Source organism: Mizuhopecten yessoensis, unplaced genomic scaffold (genome assembly GCF_002113885.1).
Source record: "Mizuhopecten yessoensis strain PY_sf001 unplaced genomic scaffold, ASM211388v2 scaffold7725, whole genome shotgun sequence".
NCBI classification, from domain to species: Eukaryota; Metazoa; Mollusca; class Bivalvia; order Pectinida; family Pectinidae; genus Mizuhopecten; species Mizuhopecten yessoensis.
In genome coordinates, this window is record NW_018407191.1 from 220,236 (window position 1) to 232,151 (window position 11,916).

General features: G+C 37.0%; 1 protein-coding gene across 3 annotated transcripts in view; it reads right to left on the reverse strand.

Moving 5' to 3' along the window:
- The window catches only part of LOC110454208 (AP-3 complex subunit beta-2-like), a 54,350-nt gene extending 44,129 nt beyond the window's left edge, over positions 1-10,221 (reverse strand). For 2 of the 3 annotated variants that reach the window (XM_021503593.1, XM_021503592.1), the window contains exons 1-10: positions 10,011-10,221; positions 8,076-8,151; positions 7,539-7,613; positions 7,009-7,104; positions 5,974-6,134; positions 5,276-5,342; positions 4,194-4,376; positions 3,659-3,832; positions 3,270-3,367; positions 254-308 (exon numbers count right to left, since the gene is read on the reverse strand). In XM_021503593.1, coding sequence (XP_021359268.1) covers positions 254-308; positions 3,270-3,367; positions 3,659-3,832; positions 4,194-4,376; positions 5,276-5,342; positions 5,974-6,134; positions 7,009-7,104; positions 7,539-7,613; positions 8,076-8,151; positions 10,011-10,141 — 1,116 coding nt within the window. In that variant the 5' untranslated portion in view covers positions 10,142-10,221. Of the gene's footprint in view, positions 1-253; positions 309-1,813; positions 1,823-3,269; positions 3,368-3,658; positions 3,833-4,193; positions 4,377-5,275; positions 5,343-5,973; positions 6,135-7,008; positions 7,105-7,538; positions 7,614-8,075; positions 8,152-10,010 lie in introns of all 3 variants that reach the window. The other variant, XM_021503591.1, reaches the window with a different exon arrangement.
- Between the last annotated feature and the right edge of the window lie 1,695 nt (positions 10,222-11,916).

An 11,916-nucleotide genomic window follows, 5' to 3' on the forward strand; every position in this document is an offset into this window, starting at 1 on the left:
CAGAAAAAATCAAATTTCCCGAAACAGTTGTTGCAAGTTTGTCTGTTTGCGGTTCAATGTCCTTGCAACATTTTAAAGGTCACATACTTTAAATGGAGTTGTTGAAATAATAACCATGGAAAGAAGTCTTTGAAATGAAAAAGAAACAAGTGACAGTAATAAATATCTCATATATTTAGATTCATATCTAAAATTAATTTTCCTAGATATTTTTTGGTAAGTGTCCACACTATTGAGGTGGCTTGGAGCTTACCTTCCTGTTGATGGTCATTGTGGCGATGTTACTGAGGACGATGTACTGCACTTCTCTGCAAGAAAATTAAGTTACTTGTCAAAATTAGGGCTTAATAATCTGGAACATTGTTTGCAAGTCAGATTTTTAGCCAAATTGCATTGAATTATTTTAAAGCAGTAAGCAAACAAACTAAAGTGTAAGAGTGTACATTTAACCATTGTCATTTTTAAGTTACTTTGCTATTCCAGATGAATATATTTGTGACAATGGTTCTCAGATTTGACAGATTGTGGGTCCTGAGGAGTGGTATAAGGGGAGATTTACAGAAATATGTGTCACTTACTTGTGGATCCTGAGGAGTGGTATAAGGGGAAATTTACAGAAATACGTGTCACTTACTTGTGGCTACTGAGGGGTGGTATAAGGGGAGATTTACAGAAGTACATGTCACTTACTTGTGGCTCCTGAGGAGTGGTATAAGGGGAAATTTACAGAAATACGTGTCACTTACTTGTGGGTGCTGAGGAGTGGTATAAGGGGAGATTTACAGAAATATGTGTCACTTACTTGTGGATCCTGAGGAGTGGTATAAGGGGAAATTTACAGAAATACGTGTCACTTACTTGTGGGTCCTAAGGAGTGGTATAAGGGGAGATTTACAGAAGTCCTTGTCACTTACTTGTGGGTCCTGAGGAGTGGTATAAAGGTAGATTTACAGAAATACATGTCACTTACTTTTGGGTCCTGAGGAGAGGTATAAGGGTAGATTTACAGAAATACATATCACTTCCTTGTGGGTCCTGAGATGTGGTTTAAGGGTAGATTTACAGAAAACATGTCACTTACTTGTGGGTCCTGAGGAGTGGTATAAGGGGAGCTTTACAGAAATACATGTCACTTACTTGTGGGTCCTGAGGATTGGTTTAAGGGTAGATTTACAGAAATACATGTCACTTACTTGTGGGTCCTGTGAGGAGTGGTTTAAGGGTAGATTTATAGAAATACATGTCACTTACTTGTGGGGTCCTGAGGATTGGTTTAAGGGTAGATTTACTGAAATACATGTCACTTACTTGTGGGTCCTGAGGATTGGTTTAAGGGTAGATTTACAGAAATACATGTCACTTACTTGTGGGTCCTGTGAGGAGTGGTTTAAGGGTAGATTTACAGAAATACATGTCACTTACTTTTGGGTCCTGAGGAGTGGTATAAGGGTAGATTTCCAGAAAACATGTCACTTACTTGTGGGTCCTGAGGAGTTGTATAAGGGGAGATTTACAGAAATATGTGTCACTTACTTGTGGCTCCTGAGGAGTGGGATTAGGGGAGATTTACAGAAATACATGTCACTTACTTGTGGCTCCTGAGGAGGGGTATAAGGGGAGATTTACAGAAATATGTGTCACTTACTTGTGGATCCTGAGGAGTGGTATAAGGGGAAATTTACAGAAATACGTGTCACTTACTTGTGGCTACTGAGGGGTGGTATAAGGGGAGATTTACAGAAGTACATGTCACTTCCTTGTGGGTCCTGAGGAGTGGTATAAGGGGAGATTTACAGAAATACGTGTCCCTTACTTGTGGCTCCTGAGGAGTGGTATAAGGGGTGATTTACAGAAGTACATGACACTTACTTGTGGGTCCTGAGGAGTGGTATAAGGGGCGATTTACAGAAATACATGTCACTTACTTGTGGGTCCTGAGGAGTGGTATAAAGGTAGATTTACAGAAATACATGTCACTTACTTGTGGCTCCTGAGGAGTGGTTTAAGGGTAGATTTACAGAAATACATGTCACTTACTTTTGGGTCCTGAGGAGTGGAATAAGGGTAGATTTACAGAAATACATATCACTTCCTTGTGGGTCCTGAGATGTGGTTTAAGGGTAGATTTACAGAAAACATGTCACTTACTTGTGGGTCCTGAGGAGTGGTATAAGGGTAGATTTACAGAAGTACGTGTCACTTACTTGTGGCTCCTGAGGAGTGGTATAAGGGGTGATTTACAGAAGTACATGACACTTACTTGTGGCTCCTGAGGAGTGGTATAAGGGGTGATTTACAGAAGTACATGACACTTACTTGTGGGTCCTGAGGAGTTGTATAAGGGGAGATTTACAGAAATATGTGTCACTTACTTGTGGCTCCTGAGGAGTGGGATAAGGGGAGATTTACAGAAATATGTGTCACTTACTTGTGGCTCCTGAGGAGTGGTTTAAGGGTAGATTTACAGAAATACATGTCACTTACTTGTGGCTCCTGAGGAGGGGTATAAGGGGAAATTTACAGAAATACGTGTCACTTACTTGTGGGTGCTGAGGAGTGGTATAAGGGTAGATTTACAGAAGTACGTGTCACTTACTTGTGGGTCCTGAGGAGTGGTATAAAGGTAGATTTACAGAAATACATGTCACTTACTTTTGGGTCCTGAGGAGTGGAATAAGGGTAGATTTACAGAAATACATATCACTTCCTTGTGGGTCCTGAGATGTGGTTTAAGGGTAGATTTACAGAAAACATGTCACTTACTTGTGGGTCCTGAGGAGTTGTATAAGGGGAGATTTACAGAAATACATGTCACTTACTTGATGGTCCTGAGGAGTGGTATAAGGGGAGATTTACAGAAATATGTGTCACTTACTTGTGGGTCCTGAGGAGTGGTATAAAGGTTGATTTACAGAAATACATGTCACTTACTTGTGGGTCCTGTGAGGAGTGGTTTAAGGGTAGATTTACAGAAATACATGTCACTTACTTGTGGGTCCTGAGGAGTTGTATAAGGGGAGATTTACAGAAATATGTGTCACTTACTTGTGGCTCCTGAGGAGTGGTATAAGGGGAAATTTACAGAAATACGTGTCACTTACTTGTGGCTTCTGAGGAGTGGTATAAGGGGAGATTTACAGAAGTACATGTCACTTACTTGTGGCTCCTGAGGAGGGGTATAAGGGGAGATTTACAGAAATATGGGTCACTTACTTGTGGCTCCTGAGGAGTGGTATAAGGGGAGATTTACAGAAATACATGTCACTTACTTGTGGCTCCTGAGGAGTCTGATGAGAGCCTTTGCAACTGCTCCTACTTCTGCTTTTGGGGCACAATGATGATACAGCTGAGCAACCGACATCACAACCTGTAAACAGAAACATGCAATAAGTGTTTCAGAAAGTGCATACAATAAACTGCCACAATCATCACAACCTGTAAACAGAAACACACAATAAGTGTTTCAGAAAGTGGATATAATAAACTGCCACAATCATCACAACCTGTAAACATATATGAATTACTTTAATCATCTTCTGTTGACAAAACCATTGTATCATAGAATATCTTTATAAAGAAATCTGCCTATCTTTGATAATAAGACTTCTTGAACCTTCCGATGTGGCTACTGACACTTGAGGACAATAATTAAACCTACTGAAGCATTGCGACTGTTGAGGAGGGGTTTAGCCTGTCTTAGCAGCAACCGGTGATCTGGGTCCATCACATATGGTTTACTTTTAGATTCCCCTTCATTTTCATTTTCTTCTTCTTCGTCTTCTTCCTCTTTCTCAGAATCCTCATAAAACGCCTTCACTTCTTCTGTACTCTCCTAGAGAGAACACATTTAACTTTAAAGCATATACTGAGTGAAAGAACTTCTTTGAATAAAAAAACATTGTTTGCCGTAAAGATTATTTAAGTTATCAAAACTAAATTCAAGTTCCCAAATACTTAAATAGCAACAATGACCTTGGCATTGACCTTTTAACTCTGAGTATAATTTCATTTGAGATATATATTTTTATACTTGGCCTTTTAAAAATTGAAGAAAAGTGACAATTCTCAGGATACATAAATAAACAAACAAAATATGAAACTAAGTGTTCCTCAGTACTTACAGTGTAGCCAGATAAAATGTGACCCTAAATGTGTCTGATAACAACTGTATGAGTCATTAGGAGAATGCTTACCCCTTGGTTGGGCGAGACAAACTGTGTCCTGACGTAGCGAGTGAGCATGTTGACAATGACAACTTGTCCCCACTCCTCAACATCCACCAGGAGATTGCACAACTTGCGGAAGTTTTTGTGGATAAGGTCAATCCGCTCTGGGCAAACTTCTTCAAATGCCTGAATAGCACTCCCCACCACCAGCTGCAACAAACATGGGACAGATGCAAAACTCACAGGTGCAAAACTTAAGACAGCTACCCGGTAAAAATCTATCGGATAAAAATGCTTTGCAAGCTCAAAAATATTACTATCCTTCTACCAGACAGATTTTTATGTATGCAGGTAAATGAATTTCTAAGAGAATTATACAGTCCATATCAAATAAATATATATAATTAACACTTCTTCAAGACTGTGATGACCAACTTTTTTTTGTCTTTTGAGATATGATTGTAATACCTGGCAAAAATTGTAATCAAACAAAGTGGTAATTGTACATTTTTTGTAATCATACTTTGTTGCAATTATACAACTTCATAACCAGACATTATTGCAATAATACATTGCCCAGCAATAGATCAATGGCTAAATTTACAATGAAACAAAATCAGGTTCAGAATAAAACCACTGATTTACCATATTAATGATTGTCAGAATTAATGTTTTTGGGTGTACAAGGGAGAAGACAAAAACTTTTAACCATCTAAATTTTCAGATAGCTGACCAGCTTGAATTAATTGCTAGAGGCAGTTCAAGTTCAATGAAACTTTATTATTGTGTAACAGGAATTAAGAATTATGAATGAATTTTAGGAAATTACCATGTGGATTAATTAGATTTCAGGGGAAAGTACCCATTTTCTAAAAAGGGCGATAATTTAAAGACGCAGGGACATTCTCCAGTATTTTTTATGTACATAACCTATTTCTAACTGATAATGATTAGTCAAATTTCGATTTTTTTTTTGTGAATTGGAAATTCTTGAAAATCATATTTACATGGATTTCGATGATTTTTTTATTAACCATCTCTAAAATAAAAGAGTTGCTTAACTTTCACTAAGAGATGATGTTAAATCCACATTTCTTAAGTCTACTTACAGTAGTTTTGTCAGCAAGCAGTTTTTCAATGACCTCTATTAGCTGCTCTTTGTTTTCTGGATCAAGACTGAAAGTAATAATGAAGACATATCATTATAACCTGTCCATTACAAACATTTACCGTACTATCTGCATTTCTAAACATTTGTTGGTACATATGTAAATGCTAAGTTTGTTTTAAACACAAACAGTAGCTGAGTCTATAGTGTTAATTAATCAATTATTGCTTTGTAACAGGAAAGAGAGCAGTTTGCTTCCACCAGGGATCGAAACCGCGATCCCTAGATTCCTAGTCGGACGCTTTACCACTGAGCTAAAGGGAAGTTCACTCTAGCTCAAAGCTAGAAGGCGACCGTAATCCTATGTACACTTAAAATCTGCCACACTACTCCCCCCTTTTTAAATGTGTTCGCTTTTGAACACCACAACCCAGGTTCTAACTCCCTGTCACCACTGGGAGGGGCACAGACACCATTATTAATAGGAAAGAGAGCAGTGTGCTTCCACCGGGAATCGAACCTGCGACCCCAAAACTTCCTAGTCTGACGTTCTACCTCTGAGCTAAAAGGAAATTCCCTTCAGCTTGAAGCTAGAAGGCGACCATAATCCTATGTACAGTTAAAATCTGCCACAGCTTTGTTTAATTTGTGGATTACTGAGATGAAGATTTTAAACCGACTACTCCAGAAATAAAATACCTGTAAAGTTTAGGGATGGCATGTGCTGCCGTCTTTCGGACGTAGGGCGACATGTCCACCACAGCCTCTTTGATGGCCAGCATCATGATTGGTGAAATCATGGGCACCCTGATACTGGACAATACGCGCAGGGCACTGGCGCGAATCAGCTGGTTTGGATCCTGCAAAACACAATTTTAATTTGCTTCGTGTATAAATTGCAAACTAACTCTTTTCCATGATTTTTCCAAATTCAAAGAAAATAAAAAATCAACCATTACATTATTGTCTAGCACAAATTTAAATGTATTCTTCTTTGTAAATATGAAGTACAGTATTGAATTTAAAATAACATAAATTAATCTTCAGTTTAATTTTAGTATGTCACTGTTCGAAAAAACATACCCAATAAATTCAAATTTTCAATTATCAAAGTCATCAAATTATCATAGTACTTAAGGGTTCTTCAGATGTAACTGCATACACTATTATATGATAAGGTCAGGAGGAGTTGTCAGGCCTAGGGAGGCACTGTTTTGTGACCCCATCACCCACATCTATTTATCTTCCACTGTCCTCAATACACAAGCTAACAATTAGACTTCACCACAGTAAATATACTAACTATTAATGAATTTGCCTCACTGACAAGTTTATTTGTCTGATTTAAAAAAAAAAAAAAATTGTCATCAACCAGAAACATAATGTCCTTTGCAAAAATCTTTATAACAATAAACGTAAAGAAAATCAATGTTGCAGCTGCAAATTTATTTAGTTTAGGGCTTTCGGTCTGCTGAGAATTTATTTAGTTCAGGGCTTTCGGTCTGCTGAGAATTTATTTAGTTTAGGGCTTTCGGAAGACCATCAAAATTTGTTATTCTTTTAAACTCACAAAACGAGTTTTAATTTTAAAATTTGAAATGACAGGTTTATTTCACATAAGTTTTGTCGCTCCAAAATTCATGGAAAATTCTATTTGATTCCTGAAATGGCATTCAAATGTCAAGGGTGAACTGAAGGCCCTGAGGTTGTTGTAACGTTGCCAGTACACTGTACCTTTAGTGCACGCTGGAAAGTACTGATTGACAACAGAGCTACATCCTGCTGCTCCTCAGCATACCTGGTCAGGTACACATAGACCAGCTTCTTCACCTGCAAGTAAAATAACATTAAGTTAAACGTCGCAATATTTCCCTTATAACCGTTTTTACAAACACTGTGTTACACAGTAAAACCTATCAAATCCGACCTCTGAGTACTCGGACACTCTCTCTAATCCAACATAACGCTTTAATTCCATTTCTTATTAAACAAACATGGCCAGTGTATTTTGACAATTTTTCGAATTTGACTAGCATGTTTTGTCCCGCAGGTTGTCGAATTAGTCAGTCATCAAAGGCATAAAGAACTAATGAAATAGTGACAGCATAGACAAGTCTACTGTCAAATTTTCCTTGGTTACTTACGAAGGACTGATCATAGATTGTTAAATAAAACTGATTCCTGTCCCCGGCCCCTACAACCAGTCACTTAAGCAACTTTAGCCTAGGCTTGAGACAACATGATTTAATGAAATGAATTCTTACCTCCAAATTTTTTGAAACAACATTTTTCACAACAGCAGGAAATAGCTCTGAAGCATCCTTGCCCTTCGCAACCATCTGCAGATAGAAAATTAAGATATTGTTCTATGTTTCTGTCGGGTGGTGTTTTACATATTTTATATTTTAAGGATCCCTGTCCAACGCCAGGCAAAACACTAGAGAGTTCCACTATAGTTTTTTCATATGTACAGTAATCTCCCCTTAATTTCACTTCCGACAAGATATTGTTTTAAAGAAAAAAAAGAGCTATGAAATACAAAATTCCAGTTTTAATTAATTTATGTATATTTATATTATGAGCTGACTGTCAAAGGATTGTAAATCCTGAATATATTTTATGTATATTGTAAGAATTAATCTGTGAGCATTTATGATATGCTAAAAAATAGCAAGCATATAACTTTTTTTTCTTTTTCAATTACTGTTTTTATTACTTTTTGACAGAATTTCAGACTCCTGCGAATATACCATCTTTTTGAAAATAACTTTTCCCACAAATTTTCATTATGACGTATGTACCCCAATTATCCTTTTCATGGCCTCCAGCTTGTGTGAATCTCTGTTCCCGTCCAGCATGGTCTTAAGATCATCATGCCTGAAAAAATACAGAAGTATATAACAATAGCCATCTAAAGTAATTCCAATGGCCTCCTTCTAATCTGACAAAAGGACCCTTTCTTTTAATAATCTATAAAAAGATCAACTAATTGAGCTAACTTATGATTGTGCTAATCGTAGTTACTTATGTTGTTTCAATCATACATATATGGAGGATGCACTGATTCATCAATGCACTTACCTGTAATAATGAAACACATTAAACCCAAATAAGTATGGTTACAGTAACCTACATGCACTTTGTATTGTATCTGTAACATGAAAGGAAAAATGAATGACAAGACTGGGGTTCGAACCCGTGACCTTCCGAACTCCAGACGGATGCTCTCCCAATTAAGCTATCTGGTCGCCGACTCGACCTAGTCAAGTTCCGCTACATTCCTCTCTCCTTTTTCTAAGTCTTCGCCCCTGAAGACACAACTATTTACAACCCAGGTTCAGGTATCCCCTTGCCAAGCATACAATCTTGGAATATGGAGCAATAATCTGGGACCCATACATATAAGGACAAACATTAACAAATTTGAAAGTATTCAACAGAGAGGGGCACATTTTATCCAGAAGGATTACAGAACAAGGGAAGAGGGATTCATGACAAAACTACTGAAAGAGCTACAACTTCCATCACTAGCATCAAGACGATAACAACAGAGATTTACATTCTATTATAAAATCGTGGAGGAGCAAATTCCATCAATGCCTATTCATTTCCAACGTGAAAAAAGGAAAACATGGCAGCGTAAATTCCAGGACTGCGAGACATCAAGACTAATTCCAAATCAATCAGGAACAATTACAGAGCAGTCATAATACCCAACAGTAACACGGAACAATACAGTAACTCATTCTTTGTGCGAACAGACACAGATTGGAACCACCTGGATGACATCACAGTCTCGAGGCATGGAATAGAGGCATTTAAAGCACCAATCCCTACCAACTGGAATTAACCAAAGCTAAGTATTGCATGCATACTTAATCCCCTCTGCATTAAAGCCAATTGGTCTCTGTGGAGTATAACATATAGATAGATCGAGAGAAGATATGGTAATGTTTAAGCATTTTTACCTCAATCATTTTTTGTTTTGTTACATATATGGTCCATATAAGTTTGCCCTTTCTGAGACAATATTATAACTTTCTATTTCTTATAAGGAAATGTAATATCTGCTTCCCAGCCTAATATTTAATTATAGTAAAAAAAAAAATGGTATTTTCAAATTTGTTTGTATTTTTCAATAATTGCACATACCAAAAAAAATCTGACTCCTGTGATGTCACTGTGTTGAATACTACTTAAATATGCTGCTGATAAACTGTAGAATGACATATTTGAAACGTGATTCAATGTACTATTTGTTATGGTGCGAACGGGATTGGGGTGAAATGACCCAGATTCATTTGTTATCAGATCTAGAAATGTTTACATACATGCAGTCATTATGATCACATGACAACTCTTCCTCAATATATTTTATAAATACATTTTCCGGTTATTAAATTGGGGGCGTATCTAACTCAATGAGACATTTTTTACGCTATTCCAAAAAAATAACTTTGATCTTGTTTCACCGACACTGGCACTGCACAGTGTAGAGCCCCTGCACCCTAAAGAAGAAGAAGAGCCAGGACTAACATCACAGAAACATCACATATTGAATACTGCACTGTAGGCATATAAATGTTGACGACAGGAAGTTCACGTTACATCAATATATTATGATATTCTAGATGAAAAAGCATTGTGGTTTATTTTATAGTATGAGGAAGTCTTTTTCATCTAGACTATTTCATATTGATACGTCAAACTCCTGTGATGTTGACATAGTATCACACCTCTTGAAATCGTTACTGAAAAATCCACTACTAGCGGGATCACTAGCCAAGTCCGCGTCGCCACTGCCAGTTGACGATGGGGGCTTGTCGTTATAGCCACCCGAAAGTTGAAAGCTGCTGTTTGCAGCCATAATTGAGTTTTTCTTCCTTCACCGGCAATCTCGTCTCAAGCGGATGTTGCCTCCTGCCACTGTTCACTTCCGCCTACGCAGCGGAACGTCACAGAGGTGTGTTCGATTAGCAACACTATATCGATATGCGACGTCACCTTGGGTACATTCGCGTATCCGGTTGAAACGGTTGAACCTGTAAAGAAATTTGGCACGTGTAAATTGAGGGGTCCAGACGTACCTGACCAAAACTAAAATGCTGACTATTGCCAGTTTGCATTAGTTCTTTCTAAAACAATGTCAAGTCACATGTGGTTTTTAAGATACGTTATGTAATTCAGTGAACGGATGAAAGGTCATAATATTCTTGAAACACTGTTTTTTATTCTCCGAAACTGTGCATTTTTAGCTCTGCTTATAGAACGGTCCAAATGCGTTCGTTTATCGTGGAAAATTTCTGCGCCACACTTATATATGCGCTGCTGCAATGGGAGGGGGGCATGCAAACTTTATATAACTATTCTATTAATATTACCTTTTGCATCATGTATATTAATATTGTATGCTTCTCTTCTCGACATGTTATCGACATTTATAATAACTAATATAATAATCAGATGACACTAAAATGTGATATTGTTTATTTACAATAATGGATAATTATCGAAAACAATGTTATCTACTTAACATACTTGAGTCATGAACGATTAAATACTGATATCATGAACACCAAAGCACAGTTAACATATCTGTACTACAAACATATGTATATATAATTCATGTATTGTGATAAGTAATCTCTAGATCTGTTTCCGTGACACGTATTTTATCTTATATAATGACTTCCGTGTTCTAAAGCCTCACAAATAACACAATAAATAGTTGCATGGGACCTCATGGGACCTCAGATTTTAGAGAATGATACAATGATATGTGCACATAGCATGGAACGGTGTGCAGTTCAATTGGCGTTGTTTATGACGTCATAATATAAACAATATGGTGACGTCACGTCATGTTGCATTGTGAAATAAAAGCTACGCTAAAGCCGCGGCTATTGTTAAAATTTCCTATTTATCTAATCTTTCTGTCTAGTTTTGACTTAAAAACTACTGAATGATGGCATTTGGATGTCTTTATTTTGTTGCTTAATTCCGGCGCTCTGAATGTAACCGCACACTATAACTGATTTGTAATGGAATGTTGGCTATTTTGACCTTTAAAATATATGTATGCATATAACAGATGTTTATATTTGATTCACAAAAGTTCACTTAAATCAAAATTGCATATAATATTAAATAATGGAAGTTAATTTTCGTTTTATTTCGCTATTATCAAGGCAGTCGGTTTTGATTAAAATCACATAAACATGTCAATAAGTTACAGTATATATACTGGTGCATGTTTGGGTCTATCTGCTGCAGTGGGGTTTTTCCTCCCCGATAATTTGGGATGGGGCCTTTTTGTCTCATTTTGGGAAGAAATACATACCAAGTGGGAAGGAAATGTCCATGAGTAAACTGCAAATCTTGGAAATTAGGCATATATTCGGTCAATTTTTAACTCATGCCATATTGGCATTTATGTATATACTGAACCATGGTTTCTTAGTTTGTGAGCAAGTGGCATGAATCTTTTGTGCAGCATCAATTTTAATACATATTTTTTATATATATTTTGTTCTGTACGTGCCAAGTTGTTTTTAGAATTACTGCATGCTGTGATTTAAATTTGTTTTCTTGTCTGTGTGTCAGAGACGTATAATACATTATACAGTATTATACGTCTGTGTG